Source organism: Manis pentadactyla, chromosome 12 (assembly GCF_030020395.1).
Source record: "Manis pentadactyla isolate mManPen7 chromosome 12, mManPen7.hap1, whole genome shotgun sequence".
Lineage (NCBI taxonomy): Eukaryota > Metazoa > Chordata > Mammalia > Pholidota > Manidae > Manis > Manis pentadactyla.
Window position 1 is genome coordinate 19,227,974 of NC_080030.1, and position 25,571 is coordinate 19,253,544.

General features: G+C 47.8%; 1 protein-coding gene across 6 annotated transcripts in view; it reads left to right on the top strand.

The window, feature by feature from the left end:
• Positions 1-8,502: 8,502 nt before the first annotated feature.
• The window catches only part of LOC118909585 (adhesion G protein-coupled receptor E2), a 29,910-nt gene continuing 12,841 nt past the window's right edge, over positions 8,503-25,571 (top strand). For 3 of the 6 annotated variants that reach the window (XM_057490207.1, XM_057490208.1, XM_036880221.2), the window contains exons 1-14: positions 8,507-8,648; positions 12,185-12,235; positions 12,512-12,646; positions 16,478-16,633; positions 18,272-18,403; positions 19,533-19,679; positions 19,763-19,809; positions 19,938-20,015; positions 20,423-20,603; positions 22,785-22,892; positions 23,047-23,267; positions 23,469-23,648; positions 24,722-24,919; positions 25,148-25,383. In XM_057490207.1, coding sequence (XP_057346190.1) covers positions 8,510-8,648; positions 12,185-12,235; positions 12,512-12,646; positions 16,478-16,633; positions 18,272-18,403; positions 19,533-19,679; positions 19,763-19,809; positions 19,938-20,015; positions 20,423-20,603; positions 22,785-22,892; positions 23,047-23,267; positions 23,469-23,648; positions 24,722-24,919; positions 25,148-25,383 — 2,009 coding nt within the window. In that variant the 5' untranslated portion in view covers positions 8,507-8,509. Of the gene's footprint in view, positions 8,649-12,184; positions 12,236-12,511; positions 12,647-16,477; positions 16,634-18,271; positions 18,404-18,954; positions 19,102-19,532; positions 19,680-19,762; positions 19,810-19,937; positions 20,016-20,422; positions 20,604-22,784; positions 22,893-23,046; positions 23,268-23,468; positions 23,649-24,721; positions 24,920-25,147; positions 25,384-25,571 lie in introns of all 6 variants that reach the window. The other 3 variants (XM_057490211.1, XM_057490209.1, XM_057490210.1) reach the window with 3 other exon arrangements.

The window sequence follows — 25,571 nt, forward strand, 5'->3', positions numbered from 1 at the left end:
TTCAACCGGGTGGGGTTTCAACTGAGGAGAGGCTGACGCCTCCAGCACCGGCAGCGCCTCCACCCGCACCTGTTCATCAAACCTCCTCTCCTTCATTTCTGGGGCTGACGGCTCCCCTACATCCTTCACCTGCCCCACGGCACCTGGCAGCCTGCACTCTCGGGCTGCTTCTCGTGCTGCTTCCCCACGGCCCACGACAACATCCTTTACCGTTTCCACAGCACCGTGTAGTGACGCCATTTCAATCACCAACACATTTTTTACCTCCTCAGTGGCACCTCACAGCCCGTGTTCTCGCGCTGCCTCTTCTCGTGCTTCCTGCAGGAGGACATCTTCCTCCCTGATGGCCTTTCTCGGTACTGTGAGAACAAAACTCCCCACCGTTCCCGCCACCTCCCCAGCACTCTGTGTCTCTAAGGAACTCCCTATTTTGCTGAGGGCCAACTTGACTGCCTCGGGTGTTGCCTCACCCCTTCCCAGTCTTGGGGTGGGGCCTGGTGCTCTAGGAGGCCAGCCACGTCAGACCACATGTTCACTGGGGGACACGCGAGGGTCTCCCTGTCATAGGTGCAGCCCGCGGAAACACTTCTCCCAGGAGGGCAGCCTGTTCTGTTCCTCCGTCAACAATGAATCCTGCTGACTATACCAGTTGTCTTGCCAGTGGGTTTCAGCACCAGACAAATTCACCATGGATTCAGTGAGACTGAAAAATGACAACAAAACATTCGTGGGGTGAAAGCATTTATATCCAACTTTATTCCCACAGTGGTAGGTCAATCACTAGACTCCCATCCACTCAGAGCAAGTCTGCATGCAGCAAGCCAATCTCTGCTTCTGGCGCCCTCTACCCCCTGCAAGCCATCTCAGTCTCTGTCCTCGGCACTGCCACCACTCCAGTCTCTGCTCTCCTGCAGCCTTGCAACCCTGCAGCCATGCAGCAGCCGTGCCACCATAATGCCCAGAGCACTGGGCGGAGCTCTTTTTATAGAGGCAACAGCAACATATTCCCCACACGTGTGTAGTGAGCTAGCTGACCATGGCCAGGTGAGAATCCCGGCCATAGGAACCTTCTCTTTATCCACAGGCAGGCACCAGATGGTCACCAATGTTAGGATTTTAGGTAATGTTTGAGGTCCCCTTTTTGCTATTATATTTATTCCATTTATTTTTCGTAATGAAAACACAAAACTGCTGATCAGAAAAAGCCATTGGTTGATCTGTTACTAGGTTCGATGAAGCCACCTAAATACCTTCTTCATTAGCTGAAGCCAGAGATCTTGATGCCGGTCCCCTGAAGTGGATGGCACAGAGGAGTGGGGCAAGAGGGCCTCAGGCAGCAAACGTGTTCATCACAGGGATTTTTATACTAGGTCTCTGTGGTGCCAGGAAAAGGAAACAGCCCTGCATCTCAGGTTCTGCGCTTCCCACAGTGGGGTATCACCAGCAGGTGTCCTTCGCTGGAAAAATGGAGGGTAGCTGGAGCAGTGTGTCCCAAGCTTTGCCTCCTGGTCTCTTGCGGCCCTCTGGGCACCTGACCACTTTTAATTTACATTTTTCGGTCCCTTCTGCCTCCTATCGCCCTGACTTCCCCAAACACCAGATGCGGGGCCTACAGGCTGGCCATCAGGGATGTCCAGACTCTAGGAATCCCAATCCATGGCTACTGAAGCTCTGCTCTCTGGACCCCTGAATCACTGGGGTTGAAAGATTCCAGTGTAGGAGAATCCCAGTCCCTGGCAATAGTCCAGCTGTCTCCAGGTGTCAGGAACCTGGACCTGTGGACTTCCGGTTCTGGGTCCAGATTCCAGGACGTCTGGCCTTGGGGCTCCAGAGATAGCTGGCTTCTGGTTTGGGGAGTTGTGGAGAAAGTGAAGGTTCCTATGGCCAGGATTCTCACTTGGTCCCGGTCGGCTTGCTCACTATCCATGTGTGGGCAATACGTTGTTATTGACTCTGTATAAAGAGCTCCGCCCAGTGCTCTGTGCTGTATGGCTGCAGGGCTGCAGGAGAGCAGAGACTAGGCCGAGCACAGAGACCGAGACGGCTGCAGGGCAGAGGGGCCCAGAGGCGGAGACCGGCTTGCTGCTGCATGCAGACTCGCTCGGAGTGGATGGGATTCTGATTGACCTGCCGCTGTGGGAATAAAGTTGGCTATAAACCCTTTCACCCCATTGGGTTCCATGGTCATTTTTCGGTCTCGTCGGATCCATCTAGAACTTGTCTGGTGCTGAAACCCACTGGCAAGACAGGAATCCAGCAATTCCATGACTCCTCAGAAGTTGGCAAGTGGAGGCTGTGCTTCTACACGGTCGCATGACAGCCCTATCAGTGAATGTGGGCTGTGGGTGGTGCTCTCATGAGTGACCCAGTTTGGGCAGCTTGGCAGAGAAACCCTTCTTTCTTTGGCAGCTGAATGTTTGATTTCTGTGTAGGAATGGCCTTGTTTGGGGAGTTTCCGAATTGAGGTGGGTGCCTTGTCCCTAGAGCCTTGTTCCCAGAATGCATGGAGGATTCTGGGTCGTGCCGACCTCCAACTTAACCTCCTCCCAGACACACACTTCCCACAGATCCAGGACTGCCAAACATCCGTCCCCTGATGAAGAGTCTTTGGTGGATCCTTATTGCTCTCAGGATAAAGTTCAAATTCCCTAGCGCTGCTGAGAAAAATTGTAGTCATGTGATTTCAATTACTTATTTGGAAGAACATCCATCTCTGAGATGCCCCCTCCTCTCGTTCCTCAGTGCACAGTGGCTATTGCCTATCCCATCCCTCAGATTTCATCTTTTAAATACTGCCATAAGCTCACATTTTATGACCGTCTTCTGTGTGTTGCCGGGCACTGAGCTAGGCTCTCTTTCCGAGTTTTTTTTCTTGGCATCCACTCTGGTTATACTAACTAAACAAGAACAACTGAGTAGAAAGAGCACTGGCTTTTCCAGTAAGGAGCCCAGAACCTGATTTTTGGCCCTGCCAATTACTAGTTTTGTGATCTCAGACAAGTTTCCTCATTGAGTGGTCAGTAGATTGATGCTCATTTTACAGAGTTGTAAGAATCTGTTAGTGAGCTGTCAGAAACTTCCTTTTGGGGGCACAACCACATCCTTTGCTTAGGTTTCCTTATCAATAGGAAACCTAAACCACCATCAAGTAGGCTGGCTGTACAGTCACTGGTAATGCCAAGATCAAAAAACAGAAATGTGGATCTCATAATAAAACACTTTAGATGTTTCCCATGTCTGTTTATCTAGAGAACCCTTTCACTTTTCTACACGTATGAATTCTCATGTGGTTTATTTGAATAGGACATATTTTTTCCTCAAAGAAAGTGCTCCACAGCTGAGCTTGATTGCCTCTACAGCAATGAGAAGCAGCTATTTACCATTTCTCCCAGGTAGGTAAAATTATAACCACATGTATGGCCCATTTCAAACTATTTGGGGTATATTTAAGAGCAGGAAAACTAATCAATGGTGAGAGAAGTCAGAATAGTGGCTATTTTGAGGGGGTTTCAACTGGGAAGATGTAGAGGGGACTTTCTGGAAGACTAGAAATGTTCTATCTGTATTTCTTGGTTATGTGTACTTACGCACACATATAAAAATTCATTCAGCTGGGAATTTATGATCGGTTCACACATTTCATTGAATGTATTTTATTACTACCACCTCCTCACCCTTGTAATGTGGGAACTATTTATCCAGTTTGAGAATCTTTTCTATTATTTTTGCTTTTTCCCTGACTCCCTTTTGCACTCTCCTGAGAAATGAAAGAATAAAGGGGAAAGTAAAAATAGAACTTTTATTTTTTTAGCTTCTCAGAGAGAAGAGGCTGACACTCTAGTCAAGGGAAAGACTTGGAGCTTTTCATTTTTATACCCATGTGATTATTCCTGTAGTATAAAATTCCATTAATCTATGACTTCTCCTTCTACAAATACTTGATAAAAAATCTGATATGGTTAATCTGTTGACTTGACAAAAAATCTGATATGGTTAATCTGTTGGCTCTTTGTGGTCCATTGGATGATTTGAAGGACAATAGTGTGAAATTGAGGAGGATTTCCTTGAGATGTCAACTTCAGTTTCTTTTTTTCTCTGGTGCCTGGTAGAGTAGTTGACACACAGTACGTGCTCAATGTGTGTGTGTTTTCTAATTTGTTTTCTGATTTTGAGGAAACATTGACCATTTATGTAGCTTCAGGTCTTATTAGTCTGCTATGGGAAAATGCAATATCTCACTAGGGGCCATGTTTATTGGACAATGTCTGCATATAAAACATTGGTGTAAATGTTACGGAGATTGTAAAAGAAGTAGAAAGCAAAGCTAGGGATTTTACAGAGTTTAAAAGGTTAGGTGTTTACATGTAATACCTACAAGATGTAAACCAATGTGTAAAATCACATATTATATGTGATGCCAGAAATCATTCATTTCCTACTCTGGATGTCACATTTTAGGAAAGACATCATGAGGAAAGGGAAAAGAAATTGCTTAAGGAACATAGACTTTCAATCTCGAAAAATTTGCAACAGAATTTTGGCTATGAATTTAGTTATGACTGATTTCATTTGTAGTTGGAAAGAAGCTGATTTCAAACCATAATACTTGAGTAGTTTATGAGTAGTATTCATTTAATCCACACGACAGCCCTATTGGGAAGTGCTGTTATTATCCCAGTTTTACAGATGAGGAAATTGTGGCACAGAAAAGCTCAGTAACTTGCCTAAAGACACACAGATAGTAAATGTGGGGAAATAATTCAAACTCAAGCAAGCTGGTTCCTAGATTGAGATCCAAATCATAGATTGTATTAGTTTTCTGTGGCTGATGCAAGAAATGATCATAAACCTGGTGGCTTAAAACAACGGACATGTATTCTCTCACAATTTGGGGACCAGAAGTCTGAGATCAAGGAGGTGGTGGACTGAACTTCCCTTGAAGCCTCTAGAGGAGAATCCTTCACTGCCCGTTCTAGCTTCTGGAGGCCCCAGATGCCCTTGGCTTGTGTCTGCCACTCCAGTCTCTGCCTCTGTTTTCACATGAACTTCTTCCCCTCTATGGGGCTCTCTGCGCCCTCGCCTCTTCTTATAAGGATGCCAGTCATTGGATTTAGGGCCTACCCAGTTCATCTAGGATGATCTCATCTTGAGATCCCTAACTAATGACACATGCAAAGACACTGCTTTCTTAAAACTTTAAAAATTGAAATGTAGTTGATATGAAATATCATATTGGTTTCAAGTATATAGCACAGCGATTTGACAGTTATCTACATTATTCAGCCATTAAAACATAAAAAAGAAATCCTGCCATTTGCAATAACATGGGTGGACCTAGAGGGTTATATGTTAGGTGAAACAAGCCAGGTAGAAAAAGAGATACCTTATGATTTCACTTATATGTGGAATCTATAAAAACAAAATAAATGGACCCTATTTTCAAATAAGGTCACACATTCTGAGGTTCTCGGTAGACATGAAGTGTCTGAGGATAACTGTGTTATGGACTGATTTGTGTCCCCCTAAAATTCATATGTTGAGCCCCCAGCCCCCAATACAACCATATTTGGCGATAGAGCCATTAAGGAGGTAATTAAGGTTAAATGAAGTCACAAGGTGGGGTCCTAATCCAGTAGGACTGGTGTTCATATACGGAGAGGAGGAGACACCAGGGGTGTGTGTGCTGGAGGAAAGTCTGTGGAAGGACCTGGCAAGAAAGTCCATTTGCAAGCCAAGAAGAGAAGTCTCCTTAGACACCAACCTCACTGTCACCCTGACCTTGCCCTCACAGCCTCCAGAACGGTGAGAAAACAGATTTCCGTTGTTTAAGCTACTCGGCCTGTGGTACTTTGTTATGGAAGCTGAAGCAGACTAACACTGTTCAGCCCATTACACGAGTGACCTAAATTCAGGAGTGACTGCAGGCTGAGTTAGCTGCACTGTCACTCTTCGCTCCTTTCTCATCACGGTATCCTGCTGGAAACTCACCCCAAGTGGATAACCACAGGGCCCTTGCACAGGCAGCTGAATCTCAGGAGGGCTGACTCAAGTGGGCTTTCGGATTCGCCAAAGCTTTTTTTGTTAATCAAAAAGCTGACATTTAGGCTTGGCTTAGAAAGGGTGGTTTCTTAGTTGGGGTTGGGGCCCCCAAGAGGCAGAAACAGTGTGAGATAATGTCTTGCCAATGGGTCTCAGCCCCGGGCAAGTTCACTGTAGATTCAATGTGACCAAAGAAATGACAGTAAAACGTCCTTGGGGTGAAAGGGTTATGCCCAACTTTATTTCCGTGGTGGCAGGTTAATCACTAGAATCCCATCCACTCAGAGCAAGTCTGCATGCAGCAAACTGGTCTCTGCTTCTGGGCCTCTCTGCCTAGTCGGCCCACACAGTCGTCCTCTGGCTCTATCCTTGGCACTGCCACCACTCCACCTCTGCTCTGCTCTCCTGCAGCCTTGCAGCTGTGCCACTGTGTTGCCCAGAGCACTGGGCAGGGCTCTTTATATAAAGTCAATACCACACATTGCCCACATGTGTGTACTGAGCTAGCCAACCAGGGCCAGGTGAGAATCCTGGTCACAGGAACCTTCATTTTATCCACAGATAAACCCTCAGGTGTGCTAGTGGAGTATAGTGTGGTGAGGAGAGGGCACTCTGTGCGGCTGCTGGTGACACTGGAGCTGCAGCCTGACACCCGAGGTGCATCTGCCCAGCCAGGCCCCTCAGTGATAGAGGGTGGGGAGTGCCTGCCAGGGTCCAGGTTCCCACACCACAAGGGGAAGTTGGACAAGGCTTATTTTGCATATAAGTTTTAGAAAGTGTCTTCCTCTGGGGATAAGAGGATTTGTTTTCTTGTTCCCAAAATTCACGGAGTTTCCCAAGCATTTCCCCTTTTTCTATTTTTTATTTTGGTATCATTAATGTACAGTTACATGAGCAACATTATGGTTACTAGACTCCCCCATTATCAAGTCCCCACCGCATACCCCATTGCAGTCATTGTCCATCAGTGTAGTAAGATGCTATAGAGTCACTACTTGTCTTCTCTGTGTTGTACTGCCTTTCCTGTGCCCCCCCGACATTATGTGTGCTAAGCGTAATGCCCCCCTTTCCCCCTTCTCCCTCCCTCCCCATCCATCCCCAGCATTTCCTCTTCCATCAACAGTCATCCCTACCCTTGTCCATTCTCTGGTCCCCAGTTGGCAGCTGGCATCCTCTCCTCCTTGGGGCTTCTGACCGTGGTCTCCATCCCCGTAGTGACTTGCAGTTGGAGGTACCTTTCTTATTCCACATATTTGTTTCTGTTAACTCGGATTCATATTTGCAATCTGGGGAAACCTTCAGAAATACTACGATGGGTTGTAAAGGTACAAAGGGTTGAGGTGGGCGTGGAGGGATGTATCTGAGATTGCGGGGCATCTGGAGTCTTCAGCCCTGGGGGCAGCACAGGAACACTTTGTCAAGGGACACAGGCCAAAGGAAGAGGGAAGGGACAGAGCAGGGTGGTATCATGGCCAAGAGATGTAGTGTGGAGAGCTCAGGCTATAGAACTGGAAGACGCCAGTGAGCTCTCTCCACACAGAAGAAAGATTATGTAAGGACACCACAAGAAGGTGGCCATGTACAAGCCAAAAGAGGCCTTTCACCAGAAACTGACCCTACTGGCATCTTGATCTTGGACATCCAGCCTCTAGAACTGTGGAAAAATACATTTCAGTGGTTTCAGTGATTCAGTCCATACTATTTTGTTGTGGGAGTCCTAGCAGACTGATGCACGTGGCCTTGTAGAAAACAATGTGAATGATGCAAAGAAAGAAAATCACAGAGACTACTGGAAAATTTGGGCGGAATGGTGTATGTTTTTCTCCTTTAAAACCTATCAAGAATATTTTCCTTTCTTCATAAATATGAAACAAAGACTATTTAGAGTATTGTTGAGCAATAAAAACAACAGAGTTTTAGACTTGCCAGGGTTTAGGGGTGTTGGAATAGCATGAAGGAATCTTTGTGGCGATGGACCATTTGTGTATCTTCATTGCAGTGACAGGTACAGGGAACCACACAGGTGATATAATGATGCAGAACTACACACACCATTGTACCAATGTCATTTCTTGGTTTAGCTATTTGACTATCATTACACAAACATGTAACCAATGCAGGAAAATGGGTGAAGGGTACACAGGGCCTTTTGGTATTGTTTTTGCAACTTCCTGTGAATCTGTGTTTATATCAAAATAAAAATTAAAAAATAAAGAAGTCTGTGAATAGATAACAGATGTCTGTTCACTCTGAATTAAGGTCCTCGTAGGGGCAAAAAGGCCTGTAGAATGATTCCTCATGTTTGGGAGGTCATCCTAAATCAAAAAGATAGAAAAACTATGCTGAAAAGCAAGGAAGCTTCAGTACAAATGCCAATAATGCTATGCAAACCAACAACAAAACTGTGAGTTTCAGAGAAATTAATTGTCTTGCAGGACAGGAAGGAAAACATCCAGACCAGTGGTTTTCTATGTCAGTTCATCTAAGGCACAGGTCATACTTGAAAAAGGAAGTCATTTTAACACACACAGACCAAGAGCAGATGTCCCCTGTGGCCGGGCTTGCTGGTGTCTGCACCATGGGAAACAGATACCTAAGTTTGCTGCCGGGTATGTAGAATTGTATCGATGACTAAAACATCTGGGAACTCGTTATTCTGTTTGAGAATTTTCTCTGTTCTTTGCTTTATTTCTGATTTTTCCATTCTCTCTGTAAGGCAGCAGAAGGAAGAAATTTTAAGAAGGCGGGGCATCTGGAGTTATATATAACTAAACTACATTAAGTTCTCAAAGGAGAAAGCTGGTGAAACTTATTCCTAGGGTAAACTTGGGGACTTAACAGAAATTTCTCATTTTACCACCTATATTAGCCCAGGTTCTCTAGAGAAACAGAAATAATAGGTTGTGTATATATAGATTACATAGACTGATCTACCTGTCATCTATCTATTTACTATGATCTATCATCTATATCTATCTACCTACCTACTACCCACTTATATCTATCTATATCATCTATATCTATCTGTCTATCTGTCTATCTATCAATCTATCATCTATCTATACCTACCTATCATCTATCGAATCTATCATCTATCAAAAGAGAGAGAAAGATTTATTTTAAAGAATTGGTTCATGAGATACAGTAGTTGCAAAGTCCAAAATCTGTAAGGCTGGCTGGCAGGCTGGAAACCCAGGGAAGACTCGATGTTGCATCTCAAGTCCAAAGGCACTCTGAAATCACAATCACCTCTTCCTGCAAAGGGGGGTCAGTCTTTTTTCTCTTAAGGTTTCAGCTGATTGGAAGAGGCTCACCCAGGTTATGGAGCATAATCTGTTTTACTCAAAGTCTACTGACTTAAATGTTAGTATCATCTGAAAAAAACCTTCACTGCAACATCTAAATTAGTGTTTGACCAAGTATCTGTGGGTACTGTAGCCTAGCCAAATCAATACATAAAATTAACCATTGTACCATGGAAGCTATTTTTTTCAGAAGACTACATAGCCAAACTCTGAAAACTCTAATGCGTTTAGAAGCACATCATCCTTTAGTCTGTGGGCTTTGTGTGGGTCATGGAATGATTTAAAGGATGATAATGAATTAGTAAAAACTGGTATCAGTGAGATCATCTTAATTTTTTTTTTTCATCTTAGTTTTAATTATTTTTTTTTCCTTCTTCAATGCTTAGAATAAAACCTGTTACCTAGTAGGTTAGGTGTATCTTATATGTTGTCTTGATTGGTTGTAATCTGTTTCCTGGTTGCTATGAAAACAGCAACATTTATTTCTGGAACACGATTTTTTAAGAAAAACAGGTCACATTTTGGAGGCTTCAATGTGATGCCTGAGTTCTAGTTCAGGGAGTGGAAGAATGAACTTAAACACTCAAGGGAGGGGAGCAAGGCAGAGGATTCTATTTAGGGGTAAAGCCAGGGGACAGAGCTCCCGGCTCAGGCCAGGAGGGGACAAGAGAGCCCAGGCGGTGCATTGCCTGGGGATTTATAGGCAGTTGAAAGACAAAGAGCTAGGGATGCACACCTGCTAAGTGGTCCCAAAATATTTACTTTTGAAGAGACATTAAGTTTCTTATCAGTCCTCTAGGTTATTTACAAAGTTATCTTAACACAAGAAATTTACTGCTCTGATTCCCTCCCAGGATAGCAGCTTCCTGGTCTGGGAGCATATCACTCAAGACTGCCTGCTTAGCTCCCAAGGTGGGCTGGGTTATTGTCTGTTGATTAAAGACTGTGTTAAGAAAGTTACTTTTTAACTACTTGGGTTTTAAAATGCAATCTTATCTTTAAAATGGAATCCTTCCTGTTTATGACTGGGCTTGTTAAATCAATTGCCCAGGGTGCAAATCACTTGATTAGGGTTTGAGGAGGAAAAACAGCACCTGGGTAAAGTCAAAAAAACAAGCTGGGCCCCCCAGCAGATCAAAGCCAATCCCACAGTGGTTATGATTCAGTTGATACAATGTTGTTGCAAATGGTAGGATTTCTTTTCTTTTTATGGCTGAATAATATTCCATTGTGTATCTGTGACACATCTTCTTTACCCATTCACTTACTGATGGACACTTAGGTTGCTTCCATTTCTTGGCTATTGTAAATAGTGCTGCAATAAACATAGGGGTGCATCTGTCTTTTTCAAACTGGGCTGCTGCATTCTTAGGGTAAATTCCTAGGAGTGGAATTCCTGGGTCAAATGGTATTTCTATTTTGAGTTTTTTGAGGAACCTCCATATTGCTTTCCACAATGGTTGAACTAATTTACATTCCCACTAGCAGTGTAGGAGAGTTCCCCTTTCTCCACATCCTCGCCAACATTTGTTGTTTGTGACCATGTGGATTTAAGTGACTCAAAGTTCTCTTGGTCTTTTTCCTTAACATTTCTGAATTCATGGGGGAACTGCACCACTGCACAGTGAGCAGGACTTGGATTTAATCCTAGACACTTTTAAGTCAAGACTGCATTCATATAAGGAGCAAATTCAAATCAAGTGTGATTATATTATTTGAAAATGTTAATGAAGGGAAACGGAATTGACTGTTTTATACTGAAAATAAACCAACACTTAACAACTATGAAAAAAATACAAAGAATGAGTAGTGTTCCCAAAGGCACCCTGTCAACAGGTAGAAGTTTGAGATGCAGACCTGGGCAAGTGTGACTCCATTCTCCGCCTGTAGTTTCCTTACACAGTGGTGACCTGACGGTATAGCCTGGAAGAGGAATTCACCTTTGCCTGAGAAGAAGATCCTGAAAAGGCACACAGATCCGAAAAGATTTTCATAGGGTCATGGCTCACATGGAAGAGATGACAGACCCCAACAGGCAGCCCAGCTATTGCCTTTGGGATGGACTTCATTCCTTGGCACCCATCATGGTTTTCATACCACAAAACCTGTTCAAGACTCATTTCTCAGGATTGGGAGATAAACGCAAAGGCTGTGTATTCAGCTGCTATTGGAGGACCAGGAGCTCTTTAGAAGGAACCATAGAAGCCATGTATGCTGTGCCTGAGAGACCACTTACCCAGGAGAGTCCACTTAACCACTTAATCTACCTGCAGGTGCCTGAGTTCTGCCTTAATACCCCCTCTCTCGATTCCAGGGCTCCCTGGCCCACTGACACCATTGTGAGCTAGGGCTCATGTTTGGGCTGTCTGACTCCAAAACCCATCCTCTTCCCATATGCCCTGAAACTGTCCATGAGACAGGAGCAGGACTCCTGGAAGAGAGAACCTCAAAGCAAATTTCTGCCATTGCTAGAGAACAAAGATTCCAGGTCTGGACAAAGACACACCAGTTTGAGGATTTTCTCCTTTAGATTTACCCCATCCACTGAGAGAGGCTGGAGTGTGTAAGATCTGCCCCTGTCAGCAGCTGTCTGTGTACACTCTGTCCTCTTACAGTAGCACACGAGGCTGTCTGTTAGTGCCTGACTCCTCAGGGATTCCTGGGAGAAAGAGGAGAAAGCCGAGTCCTTGATTCCATGTGAAGTACAGGAGCCTTGGGGATGCTTCTAGAAAGCTGAGGCCTACAGGGTCAGAGCCACCTCCCGGGAGGCAATGGCCAGGAAGTCAGGGGTTGAAGTAACTCTCCTCTTTTTCTTACCAATCTTTTTTTTTCTGCCACAGGGATCTTGGTGCTGCTGTTGACATTGAAATCTGCAGTTAAGAACCCTAGAGGTGAGTCTGCCCAGGCAGCCCACTCAGTGACGTAAGCTGGGGATGTGTGCTGGGGTCTGGGTCTCCACACCAGCAAGGAGGCAAAGGAGGCTTATTTTGAAAGTGAGGCTCAGAGATGGTCTGGGCGTAAAAGAATCTCCTTCCTCCCTAAATGCCGAGAATTTCCAGTGGCAGGAACCCCTTTACTACCCTCTTCACCTCTGCTCATGGGCCCCCAGCTGGCAGCCGGCCTTGTTCATTCCTTGAGCCTTCTGACCATGGTCTCCATCCCCGCAGCCTCTGCCCCCACCGCCTGTGCTCGCTGGTGCCCTCTGAACTCTGTATGTGTCAATGCCACCGCCTGTCGCTGCAATCCGGGATTCAGTTCCTCGTCTGGGGAGATCTTCACCAGCCTCTTGGAGAGCTGTGATGGTACAGAGGCTTGGGGAGGGGGGCACGCAGAGATGGTGGTGGGAGATGGGGGGCATTCAGAGCTCTCAGCTCAGAGAGCATCACAGAATCACCTTGTCAAGGAGAAGAGAGGTGACAGGCAGGAGAAGTTTGAACAACGTAAGTGATCAGGTTTTCATGATCAGTAGGTGGAGTGTTGAGAGCTTACACCTGAGCTGGGCTGTGTGGACTCAGAGCTCTACCACTGATACATCAGACATTTAGGAAATTATTTCTTTCTCTGTGCCTCAGTTTGCTTTTCTGAAAATTGGGCATAATCACTGTACCTACCAGACATGGATGGACTGATATTTAATATTTGCCACTATCATGAACAGGTAAAGACTAGTACAGACAATGACTAGTACATTGTCAACAAATGTGATCTATCATCATCATTACTGCTGTGACTATTTTCTTATTTTCATGGCACAAAGACATGGAAGCAAGGAAGAAAGAGACATCCAGGGCTTGGAGGCTCAGTTTCCCCTAGTAGATCCAGCTCTGTGGGCCCTGCCCAGCTCACGACCGTCGTGTCCCACCACATCCCTCACAGCAGACCCACGAAGGAAGCAGAACTGGGACTGTTTTTTAAATGATTAAATTTGGGTTCAAAGAGATTGAGGGACTTGTTCAAAGCCAACAGCTAGAAAGGTGGTAGGACCTAGGTCCAGATGTAAAACTAAGGAGTTTTAATCTTCAAGAACACAGGATCACAAAAGGAAATCATACTATTTAAAATGGTTGGTTAAGATGGCAGTTTCTGTGCTATGTGCATTTTTCTAGAAAAATGATGGGAAAAAGAAATTACACTGTTTTTACATCAAGAAATACTCGTCAAGGAGGGGGAAAAGGATGGCAGAGCAGGAAGGCAGGTGGAAACCTCCTCCCAAATACAAACTGAGGAAGCAAATACAGCAAACACAACTCACCCTGGAAACAACCTGAAGACTACAGAACAGACCACCTACACCTGGTGAAGAAAAGGCTGTATGGGAGATGTATTCATAAATGACATATTGACAAAGGGTTAACATCCAAAATATTAACTCATCCAAAGAACTCACATGCCTCAACACCCAAAAAGCATCCAAAATATTAACTCATCCAAAGAACTCACATGCCTCAACACCCAAAAAGCAAATAGCCTGATTAAAAAAATGCGTGGAGGATCTGAATAGACACTTATCTAAAGAAGAAATTCAGATGGACAACAGGCACATGAAAAGATGCTCCATATTGCTAATCAACAGGGAAATGCAAATTAAAACCACAATGAGGTATCACCTCATACCAGTTAGGATGGCCAACATTCAAAAGACAAGGAACAACAAATGCTGGCGAGGATGCAGGGAAAGGGGAACCCTCCCACACTCTGGTGGGAATGTAAATTAGTTCAGCCATTGTGGAAAGCAATATGGAAGTTCCTCAAAAAACTGAAAACAGAAATACCATTTGACCCAGGAATTCCACTCTTAGGAATTTACCAGAGAAAACAAGATCCCTGATTCAAAAAGAGATACGCACCCCTATGTTTATCGCAGCACTATTTCCAATAGCTAATATATGTAAGCAACCTAAGTGTCCATCAGTAGATGAATGGGCACAGAAGTTGTGGTACATATACACAGTGGAATATTATTCAGCCACCAAAAAAGAAATACTGCTACTTGCAACAACATGGATAGACCTAGAGGGTATTATGCTGAGTGAAATAAGCCAGGCAGAGAAAGAGAAATACCATGATTTCACTTATTTGTGGAATCTAAAAACAAAACAAACCAAAATGAACAAAACAGCAGTAGACTCAACAGACACTGAGAAGTGACTGGTAGTAACCATGGGGAAGGGGTTGGGGTGGGTAGGGGGGAGGGTGATGGAGATAAAGGGGCACAAAAATTCTCAATCATAAGTTGGTCACAGGGGTGGTGATGCAGCATGGAGAATATAGCCAATGATTCTGTAACATCTTCCTATGTTGACAGATGGAACTGTACTCATGGGGGTGAGGATTTAATTACACGGGTAACTGTTGAACCAACACAACTGTGTTGTGTACTTGAAAGCAATATAAGATTGTATATCAATGGTACTTCAGTGAAAAAAAAAAGCAGTCAAGACCTCCTGAAAGTGGTCAACAGAACAATCTCTACAGACGGGGTCCTCCCCGGAAGCAGCATCTCTCAAATGTGCAGATGTGTGCAGAATCTTTCAAGACAAATATGTTGGCAGAAGAGACCTAAAATATATACCAAAAATGAAATAAAGATAATCACCTTTAGAAAAAAAGAGAAATATTCTTCATCTACTCAGAATAGTCTTAGCTGCATAAAATATTCCTAATATGTCTGAAAAGATAAGAAAAATACCTTTAAATTTTTCCAGCAATCTGTATAGTAGTCTTATGGGTGATTTTCTTTTACATTTTCTTTCTTTCTTTTTTTTTTCAAAGTATCCATGTATTATTTAATGTTTGGGATAAAGGCAGATTTTATCAGGGAAAAGTAACTACTGCCCATCCCATCCCTGACCCTAGAGGTCGTCCTAAAGGTTTCTTTGTGCATTTGCACGTGTGCCTCGGAGATTTGCAGGTGGGTGAACCTGGAGAGGAGAACCTGCTGCTAATGTAACTTGTCTGGGCTCCTTCCTGGAAGGGCACTTGTCCGGGTGAGGAATTTCCCACTGCCATGTCCTCCGCTCCTGCACACTGCACTCCCAACTGTCCCCATCTCAGCTCCACCGCATTCCATTGCCACCATGTGAGAAGGGTGGAGGGAAATCCCATTGGCCGGGTTGAGGCTGAGCATGAATCCCTCAGGTGTTGTGTGCCTCCCGCATTGTCTCGTGTCCTGGTGCTGATGCCCACAGGCCGGGCCTACGGCTTTGCAAGGGAAATGCGTGTATTCAGAGACAGAACTCTGACCTGGGGGAGACCAGCTGCCTGCCCGGACTCATCACGATGCCATGAGTCGCTTAAGGCTCTAACATTTTTGTCCCCAGATTGGATTGTACAAGAGGCATTCTGTTTTTTGATTCATCTTATGTTCCTGGTTCTTAAGTTATTTTTAGCCAGTCATGTCCAGCCCTTGATCTGTGGGTCCCTGAGCTGCTCAGACAGGACCCCACTCAGGGCATCTATCCGCTCGTGTTTAGAAAACACAGAGATAAGATGCCAGAAACCCCCCAGTGACTCGGCTGTGAGATCCTGCACACAGCTTCCTCGTTTCATGTCCTCAGCTGCTTCTGATAAGGGGGAACTTCCTCCAGGGGCTGAGATAGCAACACTCCCACGGCGGCATCCTGGGGCATCTTGAAAGACCTGATATTGGGGCCTGGGGTTGGAGGGGTGCCTGGTGAGTAGTGTGGGGTGTCCTTGGACCCCTGTGAGTGAAGCGGGTTAGAAGCCGTCAGTGGACAGGGGCCTGACCGCCTGGTCCCGTTTCCAGGTGGGAGTGATGCATGTCCCGCCGGAGGGCGCCTGGCCCTGACTCCCTCCGCTGCCTCAACATGAAGGTAGCCTTCAGGGCCACTGCCACCCGGATGGGAGCCTGCCCCCAGGTCCCCGATGGTGCCCACAGCTCCACGGGGCGGGGCCCAGAGCCTGTCAGTGCTCTGTCTCCCTCTCCCTTGCCTAGGCAGCCCCCATCCTGGCCCAGCCATGTGCTTGAATGTAGGTGCCCACAGGCCCATCCAGAGAGCAGAGGCCCTTCCAGCCTCAAGAGTGTACCCCAGGAGCTGAGTGCTGTCCAGTCCTCCTGGTGGGGTCAGGCCGGAGGCTTTGGGGAGGTGACCCTTTTCCCTGTTGTATTCCAGACATCAACGAGTGTGGCCCACCCTCGCCCGTGTCCTGTGGAAAATACGCAGACTGCCGGAACACTGAGGGGAGCTACTTCTGCACGTGCAGCCCAGGATATGTGCTGGCTTCTGGGGCAGCCGCGTTCAGGAATGCGAGTGAGAACACATGTCAAGGTAATGAGCACCCCACATCTTCCAGCTGCTTGTCCATGTGGTTTGGCTCCTCACCCCACTTTCTCCAAGCATCAGAGGACCTCCTGGGCACCTACCTGGTTACCCCAGGGCTCAGAACCCTAGAGGGTCACTTGTGCAATACTGGAATTTCCACTCTGCCCAACCATCATCTTATTTTCATCAAACAAATAAAAGGGACGGCATCGAGCTCCACGGGCGCACGGTGTGCTGCTGCATTCCAACTTGCTCTCCATCCTCTCTCCGTGATTGGTGATTGCCTGGGTGAATCTGCCCCCAGAGTCCACATGGGCTTGGCCATGCCAGGAACACCAGCAGACCTCTGGGGACGTGATGGACCCAGGGACCCTGTCCAGAAGTCTGGGAGGGGAAAATCCACATGTGGACCCACCTTCCCTGGCCATCCTGTCCCTGGCCAGCAACCTCACGGGGTGGACACCACCTGGCACCCTGACTCTGCTTTTCCTCTGCTCAGCCTCAGCCCACTTCCCCATGGAAGACACCACCCTGACCCTCCCCAGTGATTTCAGTTCACCGGACTGTGGGGACTCAGCTGACCGGGACCCAGGAGGATATAGTGTGGGAGGGACAGGGTGACATGTACCACCACGTACACACTTGGAGATTGGGGCAAACGGAAGAGGCTCCATCTGGAACAACTAGCAACAGAGGGCGTCAATGGGAACCGCTATCCCAGGCTCGGCCTTCTCCCAAGAAGGTTGCCCCATGTTGGCCCAGACCACTGGGGGATGGAATATAGAGGCTGAGTCCCATTCGGGGGGCCCACAGGCCTGCACCCCTGGTGGGAAGCCAAGGGCCAGGAACACAAATGTATTCCACCCCTTGTCCACCAGCACCTGCTGAGACCCATTGCTGGCCTTGCTCAGCTGTGGATTCTCACCGTTTTCTGCCAGCCCAGGGGAAGCCTTCATAGGGGTCAGAGAAGGCACTGTCACCACCCCAAAGGCTGCCTGGCTGGACATCAGCCCCCACCATCTACGCCGGACTGGCACCCACGTTTGTGGCTGTCCTGGACTGTCTGGCGTGGTCTTCATTCTCCCTTCTGCTGCTGAAAGCCTCAGCCTGGAAGGGCCTGGCTCAGGGGTGGGTCTTGGTCCACCTCCATGGAGATGGAGTCTCAGAGTTGGTGCAGATGGGCGAGCGCCGTCTTTCCAGGGTCACTGGATTCCAAGGATAACCCAGGCGAGCCCCCGGGAAGGCAGGACAAAGGCCGTCACCATGAGCCAAGATGGTCCTGCTCGGGAAGACATTTCCCTGCACTCGGTTCCCAGGAAGGCCCCTTTGTCCAAATGCGCAGGCTGGGACCCGGGTGGCCGTGATGTCCCTGCCCCAGCCGGGAGCTGCCCGGGAAGTCAGAGCTGGCAGACGGGGAGGACTTGGGCCCCTCGTGGCCACATCCAGACAACAGCATGTCAGGAGGACCACCCCGCTCGCCCACGGGACGCCTCCGTGTGAATTAGAAAAGACAAGGGTGCCCACTCACTGGGAAGGAGACAGAGGGGCCTTCTAGATGCCTCTGCGCCAGGAGACATGCTGACCCCCAGCCCAGAAGGCTGCCCGTGGCTGCATGCATCCATCAGCCTGTCCTTCCCATTGCAGACGTGGACGAATGTCAGCTGAAACCCAGGGTCTGCAGAAGCCGCGGAATCTGCATCAACGGCCAGGGCAGCTACTCCTGCCAGTGCCCGCCTGGCTTGGAGCTCAGTCCGGAGGAGCCGAGGCTGTGCACAGGTAGAGGCCCTGGACGACGCTGTGAGGCTGCCCTGGAGCTGGGGAAAGGGCCGAGGCAGATGCCCCAGCCCCAGGAGAAGGGAGAAGATCCTCAGGGCCCCGCAGCACCAAGGGCCTGCCAGGCCCTGCCCAGGGATTCGTGGTCCTGGACGGTCCCTCCACAGAGCAGGGAGGTGGCAGGGCCCTTCCTGGTGAGCGTCCCAGACCTCGCCCCTTGCTCATCTGTCACGTGGGAGCTGAGAGACGAGTCACTTACAGTCCCCAGAAAGGAACGTGTGCCAGAGCTTGAAAGAGAGCAGGCAAGAATCCCTGGAAAGGAAATAATACAACCCCCATGACTCAGTTTCCCCCATGTTTTCCCCACCTGTAAACCGGGGATCCCAGTCCCCGCCATGCCCATCTTGCAGGGAGGCCACCCTAAGGTGCTTTGAGGTTGAAGCTGAAGGTCATCAGGTGGTGGCCTGTGCAATAACACGGGGTCCTTGGTGCCGGGCACCGAGGAGTGGGTGCAGTGAGCGGAGGGGAGGCTGACCCTCTGGCTTTGTCCTCACATGTGAATGAATGTACCTCAGGGCAAAACCCATGCCACGACTCCACCCACTGTTTCAACATGGTTGGGAGCTATGAGTGCCGCTGCCGCCCTGGCTGGAAGCCAGTTCCTGGGTCCCCCCGTGGCCCAAACACCACCATCTGTGAAGGTCCAGAGCTCAGATTCTGCACCCCCAGAGACCCACACTCAAAACATACGACCACATATTCAACAGCACCCACACAAACCAAGCAGGATGAATGCTGGGGTGCCCTGCCATGCCAGGCTGAGGCTAGTGGGAGAAGATCTAGGGGGTTCTGGAGAAGGACCTGGGGTACCAAGGGGGAGGCTCCTTGGGGACCCCAGACAGCAGCTGTTACTAATTGGAGCAAAGGTATTTCAGTATTTCACAACCTGTACATCTGCACAGGGCCCGTGTGCTGCGTGGCAGGCTCTGCACACTTCCACAACTTTGGCGTCCATCACTCAGGGAGGTGGGGCCACCAGGTGGCATCACCTCCTGTTGTGGGGGCACTGATATGGGAAAAGGAGGCGGGCCCGGGGAGCAAAGAGACCTGACCCCCTTCCTTGTGTCCCCAGATGTGGACGAGTGCATCGCCGGGCAGCATAAGTGCCACAACTCCACCGTCTGTGCCAACACTGTGGGCTCATACACGTGCCACTGCCGCCGAGGCTGGAAGCCCAAACCTGGATTCCAAAACAAGCAAATGGACACCACCTGTGAAGGTACCTGGCCTGGCCCCAGGCCTCACCCCCAGCACACACGCAGATACCCTCCCACCTAACGAAGATCCACTCTGTCTCTGCAGAGATGTCCTTCCCCGCCTGGACCATGCCCTCTGGTATCAAGAGCGAGGTGAGTGGCCCCAGCAGGGATGAGGAGTCAGGAAACCCCTCCGTGCATCCTTCTCTGTACCCCCATTTCCCCCAAGTCCCCCACTCACCTCCGTGGCACTCTGACCCCCTCCTCTCTGCTCTTCACAGAGTCTCTTACACTTCTTTGAAAGGATCCAGAATCTCAGCAGAAATTTCATGGTCGTCTCAGCCAAGGACACCATCCAGGTAAGGGAGGAACTGGGGGAGGCGAGAAGGAAGCATCCCACTGTGGCCTGGTAAAGCTTTGGTCTAGGAGGAGACAGGCCCCAACACAATGGCACCCTCTCTGAGGCCTGCCTCTCCCAGGGCATGTGGGAAGACTGGACATACATGTATTTTTCCTCATTGCTAACACCTACGAATGACCCTTCGTCTTGCTGTTCCTGGACATTGGATTTGTGTCATCCTTGGCATTGATGAACAGTGTTGACCCTGCATGCTGGATTCCAGGGGCAAAGACCCAGGAACCCCAGCCAGTGCCACCTTTCTCCCCCACAGCGTCTCTAGGGTCTGCTCTCTGGGGCTGTGTGGGCAGCGTCTCCATACAGCCCCTCTGGCCCATGGCCCATGGCTCCGTGTCCCTATGCCCCCAGGGCCTCATACAAGGGGTGGATGAACTGTTGGCGATCCCGGGAGACTTGGACGCCCTGCCCCACTCAGAGAAGTGCCGTGTGGCCACTGACCTGCTTTTTGGCCTGGAGAACGTCCTGAGAGGGCTGAGTGAGGCCCTGCCCAGTGGGTTCAATTTGACCATCAGTGCGTCTGCAGGCACAGGTAAGTGCCCAGGTCTGCCCCCAGGCCCTGCTCTGGCTGTTCCCTCCTCATTCCTCCCCAGCCTCACTGGAGCCCAGTGACTGCCCTTGTGTCTTGGGGTTATTCTTGTAAACAAAAGGTTAAAAAGAAATGAACAAAATGGTAAATCACATGTATTTTCATTTTAGTATGAATTTTCAGCATATGAAATAATTATAATAAAGAACATAAGGTAAAATAGAAGAGCATTAAAAGAAAACAATTTATTAAATTTGGAAGAATGTCAATTTAATATTATTTGATTTTTAAGTATGATTTACTTTATTGAAATAAAATTCATGTAACATGACATTCACCATTCTAACCAAAGTGTCCAAGTCAGTGGTATTTAGTACATTCACAGTGTAATCATTACCTTCATTTGTTTTCCTTTTTTTTAAAATACATTTTTAAAAAAGTAAAATTGCTCACTTCTCTCCTGGCTTCTCCACTCAAGCAACCACTGGTAATAATTTGACATGTATCCTAAAATTTTCCATAGCTATACAGATAGATATAATTAATATATAAATATAAAATGCTCTTTTGGTTCACACACACACACAAGGGCTTGTGTACCTATTTTTGGCTAGATATATCGTACTAGTTTCTAAGGCTGTTGTAACAAAGTACCTAAGTTGGATGGCTTAAAACAACAAATTCATTCTCTCACAGTTCTAGAGGCTAGAAGTCCAAAATCGAGGTGCTAGTAGGGCTGAATTCCTTCTTGGAGGCTCTAGGGAAGAATCCTTCTTTGCCTCTTCCAGCTTCTGGTCCTCGGCGTTTCCCAGCTGAGGGAGCGCGGCCCCGTGCTGTCTGTGTGTGTTCTCTCCTCTTCTCACAAGACCGTTTAATTGGATTTAGAGCCTCCTCTACTTCAGTATGTCCTCGTCTTAGTTACATCCTCCAAAACCCTGTTCCCAAATATGGTCACATTCTGAGGTTCCAGGAGGACTTGAATATGGGGGGTACACTATTCAACCCAGTATACACATTTTTCAGATTTGAAATTACTGCTTTCTATGAATATTCCATAATTTAACAGTTTCTAGGTTTCTGGGTGTTTTTTTCTGCTATTATAAAAAATGCACCTGAGACCTTCCTGTACATGTATCTTTGTGTGTATGTGTGTATATACATATATGTCGAAGGGTAGGCACATTTAAAATTTTAGTGAGTACTACCAAATTGTCTTCATAAACATACCAATGTATGCCTTCATCAACAGCATGTGTTGACCAACACTGGATATTATCATTGTTTTGCGAGGTAGAAAACTGAAGAACGTTATCTCACCGTAAGCTGCATTTCTTTGGTTATTAGTGGAGTTGGATGTCTTTTGATCTTTTGATATGTTTTAAGGCTACTTAGATTTACTTTTCCGTGAAGTATGTGTTCGTATTCTTTGCCCATTTAAAACTTTTGCTCAAATAGTAGTACAATAGAGATATTAATTCTGTGCTTTTTATATGCAATTATTAGTTGGATCTGTCCATTTTTTCTTTATGGCATCTTGATTTGTGTCTTGCTTAGGAAGCCTTTCTTGCTTCCAAAATTGTAAAAATCATCAGATATTTTCTGATAATTATTTTTAAAATTCTGTCTTACCCATTTATATCTTTAATTCATCGAGAATTTATTTCAATGTGTACTGAAAGGTAGGGATCAAACTTTATTTTCTTCCAAATAGATGGCCACTTGCCCCAATATCATTTACTGAACCCTTTCTACACTCATTAAGATTGGCCTTTATCATAAATTAAATACACACACATATATCTATACATACACACACACACATATACATATACATACATATAGGATCTATTACCACATTCTTTATTCTGTTTCATTAAACTTTTGTTCCTTTATAAGAACAGATAGTTGATTCTCATTATTTGCTGTAAAGGCCCTGTGAACAGTGAGTTGGTGAATACTGAGCCACTTCCCCTGGGGCAGATACAGAGTTAGGTTCCAGAGAGCCTCTGGCTGTTTTCATCAACTGATCAATACATGACCTTCTCTTATGTATGTTGCTCTTCATTTGTTTTCATTACCTCAAAAGTAAACCCTGCATCCACTGAGCAGTCACTCCCCTTCCCCCTCCTCCAGCCCCGGCAACCACTAACCTCCCTCCCCTGTGTAACTCCTACGACTCCATAGAATTGACCCTGGAGGTGCAGGAGCAAGGACACAGGAATGCAGCCTTGCGTCAGAATCGGGCAGAGATGCAGCTAAACTGGGATCTGGTACATGAATCTGGTGACTCAGGTAATGGTGGAGACGGGGAGAAGGTCACTGAGGCTTTATGCTGGGACAAGATGCCCAAGGATGTGACAGAGAATGAGAGCTTGAAAGACAGTGTGGAGTATAGTGAGGGGCCCTACTGGGACCCCAAGATAACAATATTGGCCTTGTCTGGCAGATCCTTCCGTGGTGGGCCTGGCCTCCATTCCAGGAATGGGCAAGTTGGTGGCTGGCGCCCCGCTGGCCCCAGAACCAGAGAAGCAGGCAGTTCTGAATGAGACACACAAGGGTTTGCGGCTGGGGGTCCCCCCCATCCTGCTCACGGATGTCACCTCTGCTTTTATGAGCAAAACTGACACCCAGAACCTCAGCTCCCCAGTCACCTTCATCTTCAAGCATGTGAGTCTTGGTGGGATGGAGCCATGAGTGTGGAAGGATCCTGAGCCCTGGGCACAGCCTTCCTGACTTACTCTGCCTTGGGGTTCAGGGGGGCTCCCCCAGAATGCATCATCTCCCCAGGACAACCCTTCCCATGCCAGCTCTGGGTCAGCATTTATGAACACCATAACCACCAGCTCCCACCTGCACCTGCTCCTACAGGCACTGACCCCTGGGCCAAGGCAGAAGGTGTTCTGTGTGTTCTGGGAGCATGGTGAGGATGGATGTGGTCAGTGGGCCACGAGAGGCTGCAGGGTAGTGGGCACCAGCGACACCAATACCACCTGCCAGTGCACCCACCTCAGCAGCTTTGCCGTCCTCATGGCCCACTACGATGAGCAGGTGAGAGCCCTGAGGGGCTGCATTCAGTGTCTACTTTTCTGTAACAAGTTCCCACACATGCAGCAGCTTTTAAAAAGCACAACTCATTATCTCCCGTTTTCTGCAGGTCAGCAGTCTGGCATGGCATAGCTGGATGTCTGCTCAGGGTCTTACGAGGCTGAAATCATTGTGTCAGACAGGGTGACCATCTTGCCTGAGGCTTGGGGTCCTCTAAGCTCCCTGGTTGTTGGCAGAATTCAGTTCCTTGCAGTTGTAGGACTATGTCCCACTCTCTGCCGCCTGTCAGCAGGGGACCATGCTCAGCTCCTAGGGGGTACCTGTATTCCTCGTCACATGGCACCCTCACAGGCCACCTCACAAGGTGTCAGTGTTCCTTTCTGGAGGCCAGCAGCAGAAACTCCATCACATCAAAACTTTCTCAAGCTTTGAAACTTTTTCTCCAGAAGAGCTCATTTTTTAAGGGCTTGCCTGATTAAGTCAGACCCACCCAGGGTAAACTTGCGCTCTTAAAGTCAGTTGAGGTAGGACCTCATTTCATCTGCAAAATCCCTTTACAGCAGCATCCAAACCTGGGAGATGGTGTGTGGACACCTTCGATCATGGCCATGTTACAATTCTGCTCACCACAGTGCTCTGCAGGACAGGGGTGCTCAGGGGCGTAGGTAGGAAGATGCGGTGATGGCAGAGGTCACAGGGGGCCAGTGACCCATTGAGTACAGGTGGGTCAGGAGCCATGTTTGCCTCCTCCCCTGTCCAGGTGAACTGGTTGCTTCCTGTGGATGATGTACACCAAAGGCCCACTTTGGTGACCTCTAAAGGACAACTAGCCCTTGTGCATTTCAGGGCTTGGTCCGGAGCAAGGACTCTGCTACTCCTCAATTCTTGCAGGATCTGAACTGATCGACTCAGAATCCTGTAAAATGCTGATATTCTCCATCTGGAGAAGCCTGCGTCACATTTTCCTGGCTCCTCCAGTCCTGGTTTTCCTGTACCTAAAAGTACACATAAAATGGTGGAAGGGTAATTACCCCAGAGCAGGACAGTGTGACCATGAGCTCTTCGCTGGGTCGCAGGAGGAGGATCCCGTGCTGACTGTGATCACCTATGCGGGGCTGAGCCTGTCTCTGCTGTGCCTCTTCCTGGCGGCCCTCACCTTCCTGCTGTGCAAAGCCATCCAGAGCACCAGCACCTCCCTGCACCTGCATCTCTCCCTCTGCCTCTTCCTGGCCCACCTGCTCTTCCTCACGGCCATTGACCAGACTGAGACCAAGGTACTGACACTGTCTCCATGCTGCACTGGGTGCCTTAATACAGTGGGTCCTGGCGGAGGTCGGTGGAGTGAGTAGCCACTTTCACACCGAGCACGCAACCTGCAGACCCACCCACTCTGACAACTCCTTCATGCGTATCAGAGTTCTCCCCGATGGTAAGGTATGGAAGCCCAGGGAACAGACTCCACCCTGCCAGTCCCTCCTGGTGAGCCCTTACTCCTCCCCCAGGTGCTGTGCGCCATCATCGCGGGGGCCTTACACTATCTCTACCTGGCCTCCTTCACCTGGATGCTGCTGGCGGGTCTGCACCTCTTCCTCATGGCACGCAACCTGACGGTGGTCAGCTACTCCAGCGTGAGCAGCTTCATGAAGTGGCTTGTGTTCCCTGTGGGCTACGGGGTCCCGGCTGTGATCGTGGCCATTTCTGCAGCATCCAGGCCGCACCTTTATGGAACACCCACCCGGTAAATGCAAATCCCCACTGTCTTTATCTTCTCCAGCTTGATCACCACTTGAACCAAAGTATTTTTTTTATTATGCTACAGCATAATCTGGAGAGACAGTAAGTAATACCCACTAGGACATATTTCTGTTGGGAAATTATAATAGTATTTACACAGAATGTCTTTAAAGCTCTGTCCTTGAAATAGCA